This window comes from Panthera pardus, unplaced genomic scaffold, assembly GCF_024362965.1.
Source record: "Panthera pardus isolate Hobbes unplaced genomic scaffold, ASM2436296v1 HiC_scaffold_11, whole genome shotgun sequence".
In the NCBI taxonomy this organism is placed as follows: domain Eukaryota; kingdom Metazoa; phylum Chordata; class Mammalia; order Carnivora; family Felidae; genus Panthera; species Panthera pardus.
Genome location: NW_026526666.1, coordinates 84,354,378 through 84,375,880, shown reverse-complemented (window position 1 = coordinate 84,375,880; position 21,503 = coordinate 84,354,378). Strand labels below are relative to the sequence as shown.

The 21,503-nt window shown below is 57.3% G+C and overlaps 2 protein-coding genes across 2 annotated transcripts in view; one reads left to right on the top strand and one right to left on the bottom strand.

The window, feature by feature from the left end:
- Positions 1 to 11,368: 11,368 nt before the first annotated feature.
- Positions 11,369 to 20,152, bottom strand: LOC128775938 (spidroin-2-like). Its single transcript, XM_053899168.1, has 4 exons — positions 20,128 to 20,152; positions 18,504 to 18,644; positions 16,822 to 17,419; positions 11,369 to 12,967 (listed from the first exon to the last, which is right to left on the bottom strand). The coding sequence occupies exons 1-4, from the start codon at positions 20,150 to 20,152 to the stop codon at positions 12,829 to 12,831; spliced, it is 903 nt and encodes a 300-aa protein (XP_053755143.1). The 3' UTR covers positions 11,369 to 12,828.
- ADGRB2 (adhesion G protein-coupled receptor B2) overlaps positions 17,231 to 21,503 on the top strand; it is a 36,810-nt gene continuing 32,537 nt past the window's right edge. The window contains 2 exon segments of the mRNA XM_053898401.1: positions 17,231 to 17,496; positions 17,642 to 17,705. The gene's annotated coding sequence lies outside the window, so the exon portion shown is untranslated.

Below are 21,503 nucleotides of genomic sequence, written 5' to 3'. Positions count from 1 at the left end.
GTGGAACGGTTGGAGGACCTGGGGACTCTAGCTGAGCCCGAGGGCCTGAGTGTGAGACCCGTCTGGGGCTGTGTCGGAGGATTGTCTGATGGTGGGTGTGTGACTGTGTGTGCGACAGGCCTGCGTCTAACAGCCTGCGTCAGGCTGTCTCTGTGTACATCTCTGCCTGTGACTTGACTCTCAGAGTCCCCGTGGGTGACTGTGCTCTCTCTCTGTGGATCTGGGTCTATGTGTGTGACGGTATTATGTCCCAAGGGAAGATCTGGCTGTCTGCTCCTGCCTGTGCCCACCCCCACTCCCTGTGGGCTTTCCCTTCACCCTGCCCGCCTCCACTTTCTGGGGGTGCAGGCTGGGAGTACAGAGGCACATGGGTGCCCGGGGTGAGCCAGAGGTCAAGTGTGGTGACTGGGCCAAGTTCAGCCTCTTCTAGGGTCTGCAGGTAAATATCAAATAAGGCTCAAATCTGTCCCTCTGGGCGGGGTGGGGGGCTGAGGGGAGGGTTGGGGGTGCAATTCACTCCTGAAACCGTGTGATCTAAATTTCTGAGTGTGTGCCTGTATGTGTGTGTGCTGTAGTCCCTGTCAGAGGCAGAGCCTCCCCTCCCCCACCCGGCCTCCCCTCTCCAATTAATCACCAAGTCCTGTCAAATCTCATCATCACTGCTCTAGCTAGCTCTCGCTCCTCCTCTCTTCCTCTCTGCCACCTGCACCCAGCCCGGGCCAGACCCCTCCCTCACCCAGGCAATGCAACAGCCTCCTATCAGCGCTCCCTACCTTCCAGACTCCAGGTCGAGCCTCGCCCTCTCTCCTGTGCCCCTATCCTCTCCTCCATTCAGTGGCCACAATGACGATCCTTTAAAACACAACTCAGATTCTGTTACACCCCCTGCTTGGATCTTTGTTCTCAGGGCAAAGCACCAGCTCCTCAGCTTGGTCTTCTAGGCTTTCCCCAGTCTGGTCTCTGCTCACCGCCTGGGGTTTACCTGTTGCCCCTTCACCCAGCCCCACGAGCAACTAAGAGTTTCCAGAAGAGATCGGGATCTCTCTTGCCTCTATGCCTTTGCACATGGTTTCCTAGCCTAGAACCAGTCTTCTGACTCTTGGAATGATAAATAAAGGTTATGTGTTCTGAGAGTTAGTACAGGCATCACCTCTACCAGGAAGCCTTCCCTGACTAGGATTAGGGACCTCTGTGTTCTCATGACATCCTGGGCTGCACCCAACCCCCCTACATTGCTTGCATTTTTTGACTTTTTCCCACAGATTTGGAGGAGACTTAGAAAAAACAAAAAAGTACCAACTGAAACCAAAAAAATCACCCCAAACCCTCTCAGATTAACTCTTGGTTTATTTCCTTCCAGACTTTATTTAAATGAATTGATTTTTTTTTTATGAAGTGAAGAGCATCCTATATGTATGGTTTTGTTTAACTTATTATAGAGTGAGCATTTTCCCAGGTTATTAAAAATTCTTCAAGAACATGACTTTTAATGGTTGCATAATATTCTTATATATGGACGTATTGTAACTTATTTAACCAACCCTCAACTGCTAGACATTTACGTTGGTTGTGATTTTTCAGTTATAGATAATGGCAATAAACATTCCTGATGCATGGTTCTTTTTCAGTATCTGGTTATTTCTTGGATTGGATTCCTAAAAGTAGATTAACAAGATCAAGGGGTGTGTTTTTAAAACTCCTGGCAGCATGGCCCAATGGCCTTCTAGAAATGCTGTTCTAGGGGAAGGCTGGCTGGCTCGGTTGGTAAGGCAGGTGACTCTTGATCTCAGGGTTGTGAGTTCGAGCCCCACGTTGAGTGTAGAGCCTACTTTTAAAAAAATGTAAGAAAAGTTGTTCTCATCTACTCTTCCATCAGCAGAGTCTGAGAGTGCCCCAGATTTCAGTTCACATCAACGCTGTCTTTAGAAAAAAAAAAAAAAAAACTGTATTAATTTCAATAGGTAAAACCACATCATATTGTTGTCTTAATTTGCATGTCTTTGATTACTGTTGAGGATAAACCTTTTGTATTTTCTCTTTCGTGTCATGCACAGAACGCACTGAGCTATAATTATATTTTTACATCCTGCGTCTCCTTCACCAACCTCGGCTCTTGAGGGCAGAGCCTATTTGGGGCCAATTCTCTGTATCAGGAGCAGGGACCAACTGAGGACGTGTTCCCAGAGTACTAGATGGATCGAAGACCCTTGTCTTCAGCCTGAGCTTTGACATCGGGCAGACCTGGGGTCAAGCTTACCTCTGAGAGGTGGACCTGGGCAAATCACTTTGCTTGTGGGGGCCTCAGTTTCCTCACATGTTAAGTGGATTTGAGTGAGGATGAAACACAGTGAAGAGTGTGAAGAGGTGTGTAAAGGGCTGTGGGCAGTGGCTGTTGTTTGAGGTCTGCTCATGTTTAGGATGTTGGCTTTGCTGAGACAGGAAGGAAGGCTCAAGAATAGTCAACTCCCCGCTCCCAGAGATGAGATGGTCCCCAGATGCCCTGGTGGTCCAGAGATGGGTCAGAGTAAAGGTTCTGGGCAAGATTGGGATGGGCTATGACAGCAGGCAGGCCTAAGTTCAAGTTCGATTGGGACAAGGGGGTTTGTGCCCTTGTCTAATTCTGAGAAGGGAACTGCTGGCTTTGTTTGCATCTGGCAGGGTTTGTGTGTTGTGTGTTGTGTGTTGTGACCCACGCCATTGCCCAGTATGTGTAATCACCACCACTAGTGCCCACTAAACAAAGAGGGAGAGTGCCTTTGTCCTGGTGGCACAGCATCGCTTCCTGAGATTGGCCCTCTGCCGTAGGGAACGTCTTGGAGACAAACCCTAGCTGGGGGCGCCCTCACCCACTCTGGCTCAGGACATGTTCCAAGACAGACACGCACAATTTCTCTGCACATTACAAGCCTAATGATACTGTCATTCGGAGTCTGGAAATGAGGAGAAATCGGCTTTTTCTTGGTAATTAACGTGAGTGATGGGCCTTGAGATGGAGTGGCAGCCCCCCAAGGGAGAACCAAGCTCTCAGGAAAGTCAGCTGGGTCTTCCCCCTGCCTCCAGGAAGGTCTGTATTCCACCCTTGGCCTCCGCTCAGTCTCCTTTAGGTAGGCCAAGGCCCCCTCCCCCCTCCCCGTTGCCCATTCCTTTAGGGATGGGGCTGAGCCCTGGTGGTCAGGAGGTTCCTCCTTGAGTCTGCCCATCGTCCTTCGTGTTGCAGTTCCATTTGCTGTGCCATCGCCCTCGTGAGAGCTGCCTTTATTGAGGAGGGGCATCCTTAGCTTAGTGGGGATTTCTATATCTCATTTGTTGAAAGCGGAGCTGAAAACAGCTGGGTAAGAATGGGTTGGAGGGGGTCCTCCAAGCTTTGTGAAGGTGTTCAGGAAGAAAACCTGGAGGGATGGGGTCAGGGCGTGGCTCCAGTGAACAGAGGGCTGAAATCTGACCCAGCTTTCCTTCCATAAGTGAAGCATCCACCAGATTCATAAATATTTCTCTGGGTCTCTGCCTCAGTTTCTCCACCATCCTCAGGGGATTTTTTTTTTTTTTTAATCTCCTCCCTTTGTCTTCTCTATTCATGTGCTTTCTATGCCGGACGAAGATGACACAGAGTAAATCAGCTCCGGGCCCTACCCATGAGCAGCAGGCAGGCACTGATACCACCAGCTCCAGTGTGGAGTGAACAGTGCCACGGAAGAAGGTGACAAAGGGAGCCCAGAGGAGAGAGAAGAATTGGGGCTTCCTGGAGGTATCTGGGAGGCAGAGGAGGGGGCCCTGGAAGGACCTTCCTGGGTAACAAGGAAGGGGTGTTAGGACAGCAATCCAGGCAGAGGGAACAGCATAGCCAAAGGCCGGGAGGTGGGAGAGAGGCTGGCACAATCAGGAACCGGGGTCTGGTTCCCAGGACACCGGGTGGCTGTGCAGGCGGAAAGGGAAGGAAACCTGGGAGGTCCACAGTGGCCAGATGGTAACAGGCAGGGAATGCAGAGTGCTTGATCTTATCCCGAGAGCACTGGGGAACCATTGAGGGTTTAAACAAATGAGGAATCTGGTTTGCTTTGCTCGTTAGAATGATCACTTGGGGAAAATATGGACAGGGGATGAGGGGCAGAGCTGGCAGCTCTGTGGTCCCGGACAAGAGCAGTGGCTTCTAGCCGTGTTCAGAGGGGAGACTGGAGGCGACCTCACAGGGGCGGCTGTAGGTGGGATGCGTGGTTGCTGGTGACCCAAGGTCAGGACCCAGGATGAGTCCAGGCACAGTCTCCTCCTCCCACCCTGAGGCCCCAGGGGCTCCCAGGCCTCCGGGAGCATGCCTCAGTTTGCTGTAATGGTGCTCTCTGCCTGGCCTTACCCACCTCTATGGCCTCAGCCCTCCTACCCCCCTACGTGCGCCTGTGCTCTAGCCTAACTGGTGTCTCCGTTGGTCCTGAGCTCACATGAACCACTCAAACATCCAAGCCTTTAGACGGTTAATTACTGTCCCCCAATCCTCCCACCTCTTCAGTGAAGGCGGCCCCGCCTGCCTCAGCTCCCCTGTCCCCACTATCCACCTTTCCTCCCCTTCCTCTATATCCTTCGTTTAAAGGCCTGGACGGACCATGTCATCAGCACAAACAGCTAAACAGCGCTTAAAGATCCTTAAATTAGAGAACTGCAGACTTCGCCGGGTCAGGGCGGAGCTGGCGGCTCCCATCCTCTAGGGGCTCGACAGGACCAGGCCCGGTGAACGGTCTCGTCTGCAGCTATCTTGCCTCGGCCAACGGAGCTGTCGTTATTGCTCCAAATTAGGCACCAATTTGCCCGTGTAATTGTTTGCTAATTGGCATGAAATCCTAATGTAATTAGTTGGGCCCCTTATCGGGGAGCCTGGGGAGCCAGAGGCGGTGGGGGGCCGCTGGAGCCAGGGGGGTCTAGGAGGCTGGGGAAATGTTCTGAGAGAGGAGGCCCTGGGTTGCCACCAGGGCTGAGATAACGACTGATAGAAATCGCAGGATCTCACAGTTGAAAGGGCCTTTGGAGAGGCCAGCACTTGCTGCCTATCTTACAGATGGGGAAACTGAGGACAGGTTGGGAGAGGAAACTCCTGGGAGCTGGTGGCAGAGCTGGACCAGATATCCAGGTCACCCGTCTACACTGACCACAGCTGTAGCCTGGCTGTGGGTCAGGATGGCATTGCCCATGCTGTCTGGCCTCTATTTAAAAAAAAAAAAAAAAAAAGTGCCCCTTTGCGGGGGGTGGGGGGTGGAAAGTGAGTGAGGCTGTGGATACCGGTCTACCTTTTGAGTAGGAGACCCAATGGGTAGAGGCCTAGGAAGGATGTCACATGGTTAAAGTCAGAGGAGCAATGGCAGACAAGAGGCTCTGGCCCCTCCCTGGGGAATGACCTGGGTGTTGAGAGGAAAGATGGGGGTGGCTAGAAATCCTGACTTGTCTCCTACTAGCAGATCCCCCCCCCCAAAGTTCTCCCAGACTTTGTGCCTCTTTTCCATCTCTCCAGAAAGTGTCTGGCAAAGGTGCTGGAACCAGTTCATACCAGTTTATGAGAGCCGATTGTTACATGTTCAGGAATCTGCCAGCCAATTGACTTCACGTTGGTTGTCTAAATTGGCCATCGCGGGAGGATTTACGCCAGCGAAATTGGCAACTGCTACAGATCAAGGCTGTGCCTCCCCACTTCCTCCCCAGAGCCAGCTGTGAAACAGTTAATAACACACGAACAACATCATCGAAAACGTGATGAAAGAGCCTCAGAAATTCTGATCCTGTTGGGGCTGGAAAGGTCCTGCTAGGATGTTGTCCCTCCAGATCCCACGCAGGGGGAAATGGAAGCTCAGAGGCCATCTAGGAAGTCTGTGGTCCTCCAGACTCTCAGTCCAGATTCCCCTGTTCCTCAGGACTAATTCCTGCTCTGGGGGCTGCAGAGTTACTTGAGGATGAGAGGAAAGAAGCACTAAAGGGGGACAGGTTGGCTCTGATGGCCAGGACAGGGGCAGAGGAAGCTCAGGGGACTTCCTTGTAGAAAGGGGCTCCTGTCTGCAACCTAGCCTGTTACCCTGGCTCTCTCCAGGCAGCAGGGTAGACTGGCAAGGGCGGAGAGGCTGTGGCCCCAGGGGGATGGGAAGGAGGGGAAGCTAGGACCAGGACCATTCTAGGGGTGCCATTTTGGTCACATGCTCCACATCCCTGCTCCCCACCCTAGCAGCCATTCTCCCCAGAACCGACTCTCACACCTTGGGCTGCCTCCCCATTCTCCTCCCTGCCGGCTACACTTAATCTCTCCTACTGCAGCAGCACCCAAGCTTCCCTTCTCTCCAGTCTCGATCTTTACCCACATCTCTCCTATTTCCTGGTCACTGTCCCTGGATGTCCTGAAGGCACCTCGATGCAGCACGTCCAAAATAGAAATCATCCACTTTCCCACAAGTCTTTCCCCATCTGAGTAAATGGCACACGCCCCCTCAGGACCTTTTGCACTTACACTTTTCCCCATTCGGGCTGCTCTTCTCCACGCATTCCTCCCCTCCTTCAGGTCTCTGCTCGGATGCTACCGTCTCAGAGAAGAGTTTACCTAAAATCGCCCCCTGTTCTCCTCTACCACTCCTGCCTCCTTACCCAACACTATTTTCCTTCTTTGCACTCCCCAACACTAACATTCCACATATTTATGCTTTTGTGTCTGCCTCCCCTCCCCCACTAGAAGGTAAACTCCACATAAGCTCAGCAGTTACGTGGTCAGGTTCTAGCAATTCCTTGAGGTCCTAGATTGTATCCGTTTCACTCCCTCAGCGCCACACACTTTTATTTTTAAGTAGGCTCCACCACCAACGTGGGGCCTGAAGTCATGGCCCTGAGATCAAGAGTCACAGGCTCGACCGACAGAGCCACCTGGGCACCCCACGGCTAGACCCTTACAGTAAGCTCTCAGTAAATACTTGTTGAATGAATAAATGAACAAATGAATGAGCTTAGCCCCCTTCTCCAGTCCTGGCTTCCTCAAATCCACCTTCCAGTGGCCCAGCTATTTCTCCCAAACAAATTTGACTGTGATTCTTTCCGGTCCAAAACCCTCCAGAGGACTCTGTTGTTTTGAGAATAAAATCTACGTCTGGTTTAGCTTACCAGGCCCACGGTGATGTCTTTCCAGCCTAACCTCCAGCTTCCCATATTCTCCCCTGAAACACACACACACACACACACACACACACACACACACACACACACACGGCCATGCAGAGAGCCATGCAGATATACTATTTCTGCCTCTGTATGCTGCTCCCTCAGCCCTTAGGTGGTCCTCTACATTCTCTAACTCATTTATTTCTTTTCTTTATTCAGTCAGTAGTGTTTTTGGAGTAGCCCCTTGGTGCCAGGCCCCTGGCTGAGCCTTACTGAGAGGAGTCAGTCCCTCCCCCTTCTCAAAATGCTGTCATTCTTGCAGAAAAGGAGGACTGAAACCATCATCCCATCCCTAGTTCCTAATTTGTTGTCCCCTGGGTATCCTGACAGCGCCTGCCTGTTCCAGCCAGGACCCTGGGGGACCTCCCATGAGAAGGCAGCCCCTGGCTCTCACCTGCCTCTGGCTGCAGGCACCTTACAGCAATGACCAGGAATAACTGTATTTGGGGTCTTTGTGCCCCCACCTCCGCCCCAGCTTCTGGGAGATATGATGCAGGGTGAGGCATCCCTGTCAGGGTCCAACCCAGGGCCTGACAGAGTAAAGGCAACATGAAGTGACTCCGGCTACCCCTTTTCTCTAGGACTTCTGAGCTTTAGCCCTCTTCGCCCCACAGGGCCCAAAACCCAGGGAGGGGTGAGTTTGTTCCAGTGAGTGTGAGATGTGCACACGAACTTACCTGTGTCTCTGGATGTGTGTGTGTGTGTGTGTGTGTGTGTGTGTGTGTGCATGCGCACATGCTCAGTTCACATGCATGCATTCCCGGGTGCGCACCAGTGGGCCTGACCCCTGAGCTGGGTGACAGCAGTCTGGCCCACGCTCTTGTGTGTGTCAGGTGTGCCTGGGAACGTGCCCCGGTGTATCTGAGTGTCCATGGGTGCCTCTTAGGAGATGGTACCTTGTTGGGGCCCCGGCGGCCCTTCCTGCTCTGTAGCTTGAGTCCCCAGTGCAGCCACAAGGCGGTGGCGATCTCTCCGCGGCGCAGGCCCGTTTCCCTGAGACAGATGAGCTGCCCCCACGCCCTGGCCCTCGGAAGAGCGAGCGTGAAACGGGTGCCGCTCCGCCCCTCCGGCTAATGGCCCATCCTCTCCGGCCATTGCCTCCGGAGAGCCCGTTGAGTACCCGCGGATCGGTGAGCGGGTCCCCCCTCCCCCCTTCCCGCTGTGGGGGCGCGGCGGGGGGGGGGGCGCGCTGGCGGGGGAAGGGGCGCCCCGCTCTCCCCGGGCTCCCCTTCCCCGCTTCCCCCACCCCGGCGCCGGCCCCGCTGCGTGCTCGCGCAGACACCCACTCTCGCCGGCGCCAGCGCTTCCAGACACACGGTGACACAGACCCCCCGGCACGCGGAAGCACGGGCACACTCGCAGACTCAACGCTGGGACGCGGGGACTCTCAGACACGCGTTCCTATAGACAGATGCCAACACGGACTCACAGGTGCAAACGCGCGTTCACACGTGGCACAGACACACGGACACACCCTCACACCCCTGCGGACGTCCACGCGGTGACACAGGCACCAGCGCCCAAAACTGCGGCCACCCTCGCAGCCGCACGCAGGGCCCGGAGCACGGACACACACGCACACACGGTGGTGCCGACCCGTCCTAAAAATACACACTCCCAGATGCAAGCATCTGCCCACAAGCACACGCACAGGCACGCGGACACGCTGCCGTGGCCGTTCTCACGGTGGCAGAGACCCCCGGAGGCTCAGGCACTCGCGCTCGCAGACCACGCGGGGCCTCGAACACGCCTTTCAGAGGCACACTCACTAAACACGCTCACCCAGACACACGCCGCACACGCAGGCGCGCCTTGGCGGACCCACCAGCGCCACACACACAATCGCACGACGCAGACGCACTTGGGCCCCAGCTGCCTTTGAAATTCAAATCCGCGCCTCCCTTCCTCAGCTGGCAACCCGAGCCCCCGCACCTCCGCCGCCGCCCTGCTGGTTCAAGCCTCATTACGGCCGCCTGCCCAGAGCGGAAATTAAAATTCATTTCAGGGGAGACCTGGGCAGGGCGGGAGGGGGGGGGCATGCGGTGGCCTCACCCGTAGGGCCCTTTGTGAGTGAGGAGGGGAAAGGAGGGCGTCCTGGGGCGCCCTAGGAGAAAGAGCCCTGTGCTTCCTGACATGCGACCTTGACCCCTGGCCGGCAGTTTCAGGGTTCTCTTAGCACGCCCCGCCTACCCCCCCCAAGGCAAACACAGAGCTGGCCAAGATGCCTGGGAGTGCAGAGCATGGCCGAGATCTCAGCCTTTGGGGGAGGAGGAGACTTCCTGGGAAGCATTAGCTTAAAAAGTCCCCAAAGACAAGAATAACAATGTCACACGTACAGCTCTGCAGATACACACTACACACTAATCCACACCCCACATCTAGACACACGTATAGGACATCCAGGGTCACAACCACCGAGAGTCACACACCAAATAGTATTACACACAATGCCCACCCCCCCACCCCCCAAATTGAAGGCCTGCCCACAACCCCCAAGTACACACAGGGAAACACATGACAGGCTGGCATGGACACCTACCAAACACTGACACAGACACAGTCACATACAGGCCTGCAAATGCCATATGCCCTGACTCACACTGAACCTAAAGGCCCAGACACAGGCCTGGAAACACTTCCCCTACACACACACACACACACACACACACACACACACGTGCGCGCATGCGCACACACAGGCTCGGGCACGAACTACAAAGAAACCCCACACACTGGTGGCACACAGACTCCAGCAGTAAACCCAGCCCTGTCAACACGCCCCACATTCACCTAGACACCGAGTGGAGACACAAACCCCAGCGTCAGACACTTGTGTGCGTTATACGCCACACATGTACACAAACAGAAAAATAAACGCACGAGAAACACCACACAGCCTGCATACAAAGACACACACACGCATGCACACACAGCAGAGATCCCAGAGCCAGGCCCGGGCTTCTGACGTACAAGGCCTAGGCAGACACACACAAAACCTGCGCACAGGCACATCATATACACACACACAGACTCTCCCCCCACGCATTGACGCACACAGCCACCCACACGTGTACCCGAGCTCAGCCCCACTCACTCCCACTCTGACATGCAGAACGCTGGCTGGCGATGCACCCCAGGGCTCCTCCTCTCCAACCATGGCACTCAGAGCCTTCTCCCCCACGGGCCCCCGGCCCCCAAGCCTGGGACCCAGAGAGGTCAGAGTTGTGCCAGGTTTGAATGAGATGGGAGGCCCACCCTCTCGCTCACTCGGCAGTGACCGCTTTACTGCTTTACAGCACGAGGCAGTGTGTGTTCCAGCAAGAGGGTTGTCCTCCTGGGGTGTGTCGGCGGGGAGTGTGGCTGTGTCTGCCAGCAAGGTGCGTCCGTCTCAGCAGATCCTGTGAGAGGTCCTTCCCAGCACCCTCAGCAACTCTGCTCGCCTCCCCCAAATCTGGGTGTCCGGCTTCAGCCTCTTACGGGCCAGGCCCTGGGAGTCAGGTCCCTTCACATCTCTCACCCTGAGAGAGCTAGTTCTCTCTGGAAGATCAGCTCCAATCCTGAAAGAAGTTGTTTTCCACAGTTGGCGCTTGGTCTGTCCTTTGGAGGGTGGCAAGGAGGACAAGGAGAGGCGAGACTAGGCAGGGCCCTACTGAATGAAGTGGGGGGGGGGGCTCTGGTTCCCTCTCTGCCTCCCTCTAAGCCATGTTCCTCATCTGGGAAATGGGGGGTGACCCTGCCGGGGTAAGGGTTTGTTGTGACAATTAGTTAAAAGCAGCTGGCACAGTGTTAGGCCCACAGAGGGGCTCGACAGGATGAGCTGGTCCCTCTAGACCTCTAGGTCACCCCCCACCCCTGCCCGCTATGCTCAATGTGTCCTGCTTGGCACAAGCCCAGTCCAGCTGGATCCAGGTGGCAAAGAGCCCGGGGGAGAGAACATGGGGCATCCCAGATGGTGGGAACACAGTGGCCCCCCACTGCTGGTGTGCCCCATGCCTGCCAAGTGCCCCAGACCCTCCTTGAGGGATTCCCCTTCCCTTTCCCCCCCGGGGCAGGAAGCTGGGAGCAGCTCTTCTCAGGCACCTCCACCCTCTACATGTCCACCAGCCTGTGGGTGTGGGCACAAGGGATGGCGCTGTCATTTCTGGGTGTCCGGAGTGGTTTCCAGGGTTCCTAGTCCTTAAGGTCTGCAGCAGGCGAGAGTGGGATTAGATCTCAAGGAGAACTTACCAAGGGGAGTACCCACGCTGCCTCCTGTTAACCTGCAGGGGTTGTGCCTAACCCCAGCCTAGAGCAGGAGGCAACAGGACTGATAGACGAGTCTGACAGGTCCCCACTGGGCCAGAAAAGTGGAGGGGGGCTGTGTGTGTGTGGTTATGTATACACCTGTGTTTCCTAGTCAAGTGTATATGTCTGCTGGCCGGTGATTGTGTAAGTGTGTGGATATGGGTTTGTCTGTACATGCATCCGTGTGTGTGTGCATGTGTTTACACAGACAAGGAAGGCGGAAAACGAAGAGGGGCTTCGACATAAGGAGAGGAGGTACCGCGGAGAAGTGGATCCAGACTCAGTTTCTCTGCAGTGATCACCCACTCACCGGTGCGACCGTCCTGATTACACAGGTGGCCTCTTTCACAGCAAGGATCTCAGCAGATAAGAACTCCTCTCTCCCTAGGTGGGAGGGAGGGGGCACCGGGAAGGCCTCAAGGTCAGGGCCCCATTCCGAGTCTTCTCCATGTCTTCAGAACGCAGAACAGCTGCGGCCCTGAATAAGTCTGAAAGGGGGCCATATTCATGCAGATGACACGTCCCTGGGTCTGGCACTGTGTGGGGCGCTTCATCTTTATCATCTCACGGGGACTCACATCAGCTCTGCTAGGTTGTTTCCATTTTACAGAAGAGAAAACCAAGGCCTGGACAGCATGCATGACCTGTCCCAGGTCACACAGCCAGTGAGGGACAGAGGCAGAAGTCCTTTCTAGTCCATCACGTGGGAAACGGTGAAACAGTGTTTTATTGGACATTGATCAAGGACCACAAACTGGAAGCTCTGGGAGGGCAGGGTCTTTACTTGCCCTTTCGCCATTCCTTCCCTTGACAAGTACCTATCACATGCCTGGCATGGTGCTTTGTGCCAGGGTTACAAACATGAATGGATGGACAAGGTCTCTGCCTTTACAGAATTCCTAGTCCAGTGAGGGAAACCGATGACTTGTGTGTAAACAGAGAACATATTTTCAGGTAATGATGCTGTGAAGGAAGTGCAAAGCCATGGGATGGAACGATCGGGGATGGGTGGGTAGGGCTGCTTTAGAAGCGTAATCAGGGGAGGCCTCCTAGAGGAGGTGATGTTGGTACTGAGACCTTCCTGGCAAGTGGAGTCAGCCACGGCAAGTACTAGTGGAAGAAGGATTTGGACTTTGTCAAAGTCCCCCACTGTGCTGGGATGGGGCTAAGGTGGGGGGTAGGAGGGATGGCTCTGGAGAGGTTGGTAAGTGCCGGGTCATGCAGGGCTTGGAAGGTCATGGTGCTAAGCGCAGTAGGAAACCATGGGAGGGTTTAAGAAGAGGTGCTCTGATTTACAAGTTAGAGAGATGACTCAGTGGGCTCCGGGAGAATGGAGTGGAGTGGGGGGAGGTAGATGTGGGAGCATGGAGGTCAAATAAGGGAGGTCCAGGCACCGGATGATGGTGGCTTGGATTCTGGTGTTGGCATTGGGGATGTCAAGAGGGAATCGATCTGGGATGTTTTGGAAGGTAGAAGCAACGGAACTTGCTGATGGCCTGGATCCCAGCGTCTAGAACATAGTAAACACTCAATAAAGATTTGTTGAATGGGTGAGCAAAGGCACCTTCTCGGTGCCAGGCTCTTGTGCGCATCCTCCAGTGTAAGACTTGAGTGAAGATCACCCAAGATCCTAAAGGTCTTCTCCACCCACTGCCCCAGGGGCCAGAGAATGCAGGCACTGCCCAGAGGGGTGCACGCAAACCCGGCCCTGACCTTCTGGGAGGATCTGGCTCCAATGCTGCTAATCCTCCCTCCTCTCCTTGATCTATAGCACCGAGAAAATGACACACACCCGACCTGGGTTGCCCCAGGCTCTTAACCCATTTGGCATCTGCAGCAGGAAGGCTGGAAATTAGACATGCAGGACTTCCCACAGACAGAGAGGGCCAGTCCACCTTTTCCAGGATACCCCTCCTGAATCCATGACATCCAAAGCAATGAGGTATGTGTCCCATGAGCTCTGGGACAGACCCTGATAGAAGACTGTCACATGGATTTGGGTGTCTTTGGGAACATGCTAGGAGCTCCTGATGGGTATCTGGGGTTGGGGGACTCAAGGGGGACCTTGGTACTCAGAGCTTTGGGCTGCTGTGGGCGCCTGGCTGAGTGTCAGTGGAGGGTAGGGGCTGAGGGAGGGGCACTCTTAGATCCCACCGGCTAGAAGGAAACCTGACCAGGCTCTGGGCCAAATAAATCATTGGGAAGAGAAGAAGAGCATTTTCTCATCTGTTTCAAGGGCAACGAAGCATAGCAGTGGCTGGCCCAGTGGGAGGCAGGGCTGAGGCCAGGCGGGTGAGGCCAGGCCTGTGAGGCCGGGGTTATGCGTGCCCTCATCACCCACTATCCTCTCCTAAGCTGCCCCACTGAGGGCTGCGCTGCTTCCGGAATGGGCCACTGGTGGTTGTTATTGTTAACCAAAAGATGAATTAATTGGTAATAAGACAATTATTTATTTATTTTTTTTAATTTTTTTTTTTTTAACGTTTATTTATTTTTGAGACAGAGAGAGACAGAGCATGAACGGGGCAGGGTCAGAGAGAGGGAGACACAGAATCTGAAACGGGCTCCAGGCTCTGAGCTGTCAGCCCAGAGCCCGACACGGGGCTTGAACTCACGGACCGCAAGATCATGACCTGAGCCGAAGTCGGCCGCTTAACCGACTGAGCCACCCAGGCGCCCCTAAGACAATTATTTAAAAAGGCCCCTTTCAGGAGCCTAGCTCTTGGTAATGCACATCTTTTACCTCATTGGAGCTGGGTGCCACCCTTTATACCATTTCACAGGTAAGGAAACAGAGGCTCAGAAAGCTGGAGGGACTTTCTCAAGGTCGCCTAGGGAGGCAGGATGAGAGCCTGGTAGAGAGCCTGACTTCTAGTTGTCCTTGTAGGATTGGTCCTCTCCATGCCATCAGAGATTCCAGAGGGAGCTCCAAAGGACTGGGGTCATTGTCTGTTGCCCAGTTTTTCTTTTGGGGAGAGGGGTAGGCGGGAAGTATCCATTTCTTCTGCTTAAACCCTCTGTGCTCAAGCTCTGACTGGTGCCCCTTCCCTTGCCCAGTCTCTGCCCTAGGCTCCCCAGAGGCCCCTCCTGGGGCTTAGACTTGTTCTTCCCACCCCCGCCTGGGCTGTCAGAGAAGTAATTTCTCTTCAACCAGCTGGATTTGAATATGGAAACGATTTGTAATTACTCCAAGTCCTCCCGGGTGGCATTATCACCAGAGTGAGTCTGGAAGGGCAGGGGCTCCTGGGAAAGGAGGTGGGGAAGCCCCGAAGCCGGGAGGCACCTCCGGGAGAGCCTTCCGGAGGTTGGCCCTAATCTAGCCTGCTTCCGCACACCCCCTGGGAGGTCTGTTCTCTCCACCCAGCTCCCACAGCCCTTGCTGCCTTGCTGACCTCGCCACCCTGCGCCTTGAGCCCCCAGGTATGGGGTACCGTCTCTGTCAGTCTCTCCCTCAGTCTGAAAGACTTTCCACCCTGAAAGAACGGGGTTGAGAAGTCAGAGGGCTACCAAGGAACACGAAACAGACAAAATGCTGCTGTCTCTCCAGCCCCTCCCATTACCCTGTACCCAGCTGGATCCTGGGTGGGGGGGAAAGGGAGGGCCTCAGGGATCCAGCTGCGTTACATCTGCAAGAGACCTGCCTGTGTGTCTTTGGGCTCTGGGTCTCTAGGATGCTAATTCAGTGAATATTCATAAAGAGGGAGGCAGGCTCCCTGTGGGAGTGGAAGGGGCTGGAGCCCTGGAGTACAGGGTCCTGGGAGCTTCTGAGGACCTGTCCTTGTAGCTTTGTGCACACCTCATATCTGACCACTCACTCACTCTCTCCACCTTTGCCCACCTCCTTAAGGCATCCACTTTGGCCACGCCATTGCCCTTTGAAATGCCCCACGTTGGGAGACCTGGGATCTCCCGCTGCCCTTGGGGTGGCTCTTGACACGCTCTGTAGATGGCAAGTTCTGCCTGGCTTGGCTTTCACAGTAGCGGCTGAGTCTCCAAACCCAGAGACCTGGGGTGTTTGAGAGTGCCCGGCAAGAACCCAGGAGCCCTGCCTGCCAGTGCTAAGTGTAAGGCATAGGCCTCCCTGGGCTCCCGCTGGGAAAGGAAAGGTGCCAGCCTCCTCCCTGTCTCACACAGCCTCATAAATTCCCTTAAGGTGACGGGTGAGATTCCTTCATCGCCCCTTATTACCTCCTTCCATTAAAGTCGATAATCTCTCACAATCACTCACAACAAATGTCATCGAGACTGCTGGAGGGGGGAGAGAGAGAGAGACCGAGGGAGAGATCAGGGGTTTTTCTCTCTGCCTCTTCCTGGCAGGACGTTCCTGGGGGACGAGGAGTCTTCTTGTCCTAGTCCTCAGGGTGACACAACTCAAGGGGCTTCAGTGGAGAGGTGGGGTTGGGGTTGGACGGACTGGGGACTTCCTTGCCTCCCAGGCTCAGCCCCCTCCTGGCCAGGGCACCTTTAAAAAGTAGGGTTCCTGAAGCCATCCAAATGCTCCCTGCAAAGCTGCCCCCTGCTGGCTCCTCCTCTGACCAGAGCCATCTGATTAACCTACTTGTCTCTGGCCGAAGTGGCGTGTCCCCGGTCTGCCCACCTTCCTGGTGGCAACATGCCCAGGCCACAAAACCACCAGACCAGGGCCCTGAGCCATGGGCATCTCCCTGGGAACCACCTTCACCATGTGGGCTCTGGCCCCACCCAACTGCACAGTGCCAGGATGGGGAGGGGGCAGGTCTGTACATTCCGGCTGCTTCTACACAAACAGATGCAACATGGGGGCGCCCCTGGCACAGGAAAAGGCACTTGTGGGAATAGACAGGCACTCAGGAAAACATGTAACACACTGCACACGTGTAGCATCCCCGTGCCTAGGGACATGCAACATTGCAGTTTACGCTAGAGTATGCACCAAACATGCCACACTGCAGCGTGTACATATGTGGCTCCTACATACAGGTGACCCACAGCACTCAGCACATATGTGGCACTCATAAGCTTGCACACATATAGCATCTCTACACACAGGAACAAGCAACATGCGTTCAAGACCTGAACACATGTTAACACGCTGTGTATGTGTGTAGCAACTGCATGCACGGAGCCAGGCAACATTGCAGCGCACACGTAGGGCACCTGTGTGCATAAGCATATGCAAAGTTCAGCGCACAGGAGTGGCACCTGCATGCACAGGGATATGCGATTTGCAATGCATACGGGGGAGGGTGGGGCAAATGTTTCAGCCCCCAGGGCCCCAGAGACCCTGGCTGCGAGAGCTGCCTCGGGCCCGGGGGATCTCTGGAGGGGCGTCGCGGATCGCCGCATCCTGCGGTCCAGGAGGCCGCGGGCGGGGCGGGGGCTTACCCGGGGCTTCTCCCGCGCCGGCGCCTGGGGCCCAGGGCGGGGAGGAGGAGGGTGCGCTCGGCTCGGCTGGCGCTGCTCCCCCCTTTAACAGGAGGCGGCGCGCGTCGCCCCCGCCCCCCGCCCCTTCTCCCGCGGCTCCTCGCGCCCGGCCTGGCGCGCGCCCCCTCCCGGGCCCAGCCCGCGCAGGCGCCGCGTCCCGCCTCGGCCGTCACTCGGCCCGGCGCGCTCTGCGGGCAGCGGCCGGAACGGCCGGAGGAACCGGGTTCGGCGGCGGCGGCGGCGGCGGCGGCAGTGACGGCGGCGGCGGCGCTCTGAGACCGAGGATGCGGCGCCGGCTTTTGGAGCCCGGGGCTGCGGCCGCCACCCGCGAATAGGAGGCGGCGCGCGGCGCGGGCGGTGCTCGGGGCGGGGGAGCGGGGAGCGGGGGGGGGGGGGCGGCGCGGCGAGGAGGCGGCGGCAGGAGCCCGCGCCCGGCCCGGCGCCCGCCCGCCCCGCGCTGCTCCGCGGCGCCTTTTCTGCACCCGCGGCTCCGCGGAGCGGGAGCCTCGGCCCTCCGCGCCGCTGCCGCGAGCTGCCCCGCGCCCGGCCAGGCCCCCGCCTTAGGGATGGCAAACTTGCGCCCCGTGGCTGCCTCCGCCAGCGCCGGCCCCCGCTCCTGCTGCTGACGGCGCCCAGGTGAGTGTTCGGTCCCAGACCCTGACCCGGCCCCGCACCGAGAACCTCCCGGCGCGGTCCCGAGTTTCCGCACCGGTCCGGACTCGGGGCGCTCCCCTAGCTCATCTCGGTCGAATCTTCCCCCTCCCGAACTGTGTTCGTTCAGCATCTACCCATTCCTGTCTCTTTGGGAACTTCGAAGCCTGGGGCCGAGGCCCCCTTCATCGCTGGTGAGTCCCTTTTCCACCCCCATCCCCTTCCCCATTTCTGCTAAAGCCCTCCCCCACAATCCTGACCCAGACCTTACCCCCATTGCTGTCTCGAGTCTCTCCGTATCTTAGCCTGGATCCTGGCAGTGCGCCCCCCACCTTGATTAGAGCCCCTTTCTCCAACCTGCAGCTCGACTGTGTCTTCCACCTTAATCCACCCCCCCCCCCCCACCTCGGCTGGATGCCGGACCCTGCTCCTCCACTCACTTCATTTCTGCCCAGAGTCCTACCCGTCCCTATCCCTGTCTGCCCACAGTTACTGCCTTTCCCCGCGCCAGTACCCCGACCATGCTTCCCTTCTTATTTCTGTCCCGATTGCCTCCTCCCCCATATCTGCCCGGAGTCTCTCTATCCCTCGCCAATCTCTGCTGCAAGTCTCCTCCCCCTCACCCAGGACTTGGGGCCGTGTCCCCCGTGTCTGATCTGAGCCCCCTCCTCTCCGGCCGGGATCTCGGCTGGCCCTGCATCCCTGACTCCCGTGTCCATCTTTGGTCAGAGTCTGTCCATCCCCCATCCCTCTCTTCCCACCCCTGGGGCATAGAGCCGGGCACCACACGCACCCTCCTGCAGCCCTGGGGGCTGGCGTGTTGGGGCGGCGGTGGGGGGGGGGGGGCGGGTTGTAGGTTGTGAAGTTGGCGGCCACTCCCGCAGTCAGCTCGGTCCGAGGGAAGTCCTCTGCGCCGCGGCGGGGTGCAGAGCGGGGCGAAGGGTCTGGTGCCCGCGGGGGGGAGGGGCTCCCGGGCCAGAGATACTGCCCGCCTGCCCGCCTCGCCAGCTGCCGGCCGGGCCCCTGGGCGTCCTCTGGCGCCCCCTGCCCGCAGCCCTGGACCCGCCGCTCCTTTTCCTCCCGCGGGTAACCCCAGGTTTTCCGCAGCCGGAGCAGCAGCGGTGGCTGCGGGACTGGCAGTGGGAAGTCCCTGGGGAAGAGGAGGTTGGCGGGCGAGGCCGGGTGCCCCCTCGTGCTAGCCTTGCGGGAACAATCCTGGTTGTCAGGCCGTATGCTCTGGGGTGGGGTGGGGTGGGATAGGGTGGGGTGGGGTGGGGTGGAGGGCTCATCCCAGCGGTAATTCCGGAGCCCTTTGATCTATCAGGGACAGACTAGGAAGACTAGCCCCTGGATTTGAGATGGTCTGGATGGGTTTGTTTGGGGCTAGGGCGGGTGTCCCCAGAGAGCCTCTGTGTACCCCATGGCAGTCTCCACTAGGTGAAGGGTGGGGGCAAAGGTGGGCTTGGTCTACTTTGGGCATGGTGTAGACGGTGGGGGAGAGTCACCTGGCCCTGGGGCAGAACAGGCACCTGGGGAGTGTCTCCCTCGCTGCCACAGGGGTCAGTATGGACTCTGTACTGGGTATGCCCTGATGGTGGTGGTGGTGAGGCTTGAGGGAGGGTCTTCCCTGGACCAAGATTGACAGATTTTCTCTTCTCTTCTCTTCTCTTCTCTTCTCTTCTCTTCTCTTCTCTTCTCTTCTCTTCTCTTCTCTTCTCCCTTCCCCTCCCCTCCCCTCCCCTCCCCTCCCCTCCCCTCCCCTCCCCTCCCCCTCCCCTCTCTTCCCCTTCTCTCTTCTCTTCTCTTCTCTTCTCTTCTCTTCTCTTCTCTTCTCTTCTCTTCTCTTCTCCCTTCCCCCATCACTCTTCAGAAAGGGATAGGTCTAGCCTGGGGTGGCTGTGTGTGGTAGGCATTTCTGTGTCCCCCAAATAAGGTTCCAGCTGGTCTCTGCCCTCTTCTCTCCCTCCCAACCCCCAGGTAATGGAGCTGAGTAAGTAGTTAGTAACTCAGCTTTTGGTCAGATGACCTGGGTTCAAAAGATGTATGACCTGGGCAGGCTACATAACCCTTCTGAGCCTCAGTTGGCCCTCTATAAAATGGGTCAGTGATAAATGCCTCATATAGTTTCTGGGAGAATGAAATTAGATTGTATAGAGTGTCTGGCATCTAGTGGTGCTCAACAATGATTGGCTTATTGGGCGTTCGTCTTCAAGGCCAAGGTCAGGCCCCTTGCCACTCTACTATTCCCAGAGGAGAAGTGCAGAACAGGTTCTAGTGACTTCACTCTATCCCCCAGGATAATAAAGCCAGAAAACACCTTTAGCTCCCCAGAGTGGGTCCAGGGAGCCTGTGACTATCAGTCTCTTCCCTCCTTCACCCATCTTTCACCATCCCACTGGACTGCTCTGGGATCAGCTCTGGCCAGAGGGGCATCAGTGAAAGCCAGGCCAAGGTCTCTGAGGTCCTGGCTCCAGTGTGGAGACTGGGGAGGTAGGATAAATGCAGGGAAGAAACCCAGGTCAAGGTCCCCAAAGTCAGGCTTGCCTAATGGGGGGGGGGGGGGCACGTGGGAAATCAGCCACAGAGGAGAACATGGTGCACAGAGGAGCCTCTTACCTCTCCCCAGGAGGTCAGACGCCATCGGGAACTTTCCAGGGACAGTTAGTGCTCCAGATTAGAGTTAGGGGGCGACCCAGGCTGAGGATCCAAGAGTTTGAAGAAACCTGGCTTTGGCGTGAGTGGCTTGGTGAAGGGCAGGTAAGAGGGAGAGAAGAGAGAGGGCTTGAATCCACGGCGTTCTGCTGGGCCGGAAGTCCTCTGGGCAGTGTGGCTGGGCCTGGGTCCCACCGGGGAGTGGCAGCCTCTCAGCCTCCAGTCTGCCCGGGTAGCCCTGACATTGGGGAACAAAAGCTTTCGGTTCCTGTAGCAACGGCGGCTCCAGCTGCTGCAAAGTTCCGGGGAGGCGGGCGGAGGGCGGCTGAGTCACCGCCCCCTCCCCCGCCGCCCTCGAGGCACCACCCCCACCCCCCACCCCGGTCTCCCTTCTCTTGGTGGGCGGAAGGCCCCCTCCCCAGACCAAAAGGCCCTTGAGAAAGAGGAGGAGCGGCCGGCTCCGCCAGGTGGAGAAGGCGGGGCCGCACTGGGTGGGGGGGGAACCCCCCTACCCTCGGTCCTGCCCACCAGCTCCTGAGGCTGGATGGAAATGTGCGCCCTCCTGGGTACCAGAGCTCCGGGAGAGGGGTCCTTGGGGACCCTGCCAGCCGGCCAGTGCAGGGGCAGGGGACCCGAAGGCCCCGAGTGGGGGGTCCCCGCCCGCGTGTCGGCCTGGGCTCGGCCCGGCAGCGAGCGCCCGGGAGGCGGAGGGTGAGTGACGGGCGGGCGAATTGGAGCTGCCAGGTGGATAAACGCGACCGACGTGCGCACTGCTGCGCCCCCTCCCCCACCCGCCGCCCCTCCCCCGACCGCGGCCCCGGGCTCCGAGCGCCCGGTCACCCAGCGCCGCGCTGCTCCCAGCCGGCAGGGCGCAAGGGGGTCGATCCCCGGGATCCCCGAGACCCAGGCCTTGCCCTGAGGTGCCCCCGCCCCCCTCCCCCTCAGCCCCCAGTCTTTTCCCTTACAGCTGCTGCGAAAGCCTCCTATTCCCTCATTAGTGCAGAAGGGAAGCCGGAGGCTGAGCAGGCCTGCGGGGTCTGGGAGGAAGGGGGTCTCAGTGTGCTAGGACACAGGGTGGGTGGCATTCTCAAGTTTGCTGGCGGGCGGCAGGCATGCGGTGGAGGTAGCTGGAGGAGGGGGTCCCTAAGACTGAGATTATGCCAATGGGCAACTCACCCATCTCAGCCCAGTGAGGTCCTGAGGGAGGAGGCTTTTAGATTATCCTCTCCATTAACCTCCTGACGCGGGAAGTTCTTCCTCAGAGCTGAGCTCCATACCTATCGTCTCTAGCTCTTGTGCATGTATGTGATCTTGCTGTTTGGGTTTGGAGGTGGCCAAGC

Excerpts from the sequence above, each read along its gene's own strand:
- LOC128775938 (XM_053899168.1), bottom strand. The coding sequence starts at position 20,152 with ATGGCGTCTGACCTCCTGGGGAGAG. Across the intron at positions 18,645-20,127 it reads GTCTGACCTCCTGGGGAGAG|TCCCGCAGCCACCGCTGCTG; the intron begins GTAAGAGGCTCC and ends TCCCACTGCCAG. Across the intron at positions 12,968-16,821 it reads CGGCGCGGGAGAAGCCCCGG|ACGCTGGGATCCAGGCCATC; the intron begins GTAAGCCCCCGC and ends ACTATGTTCTAG.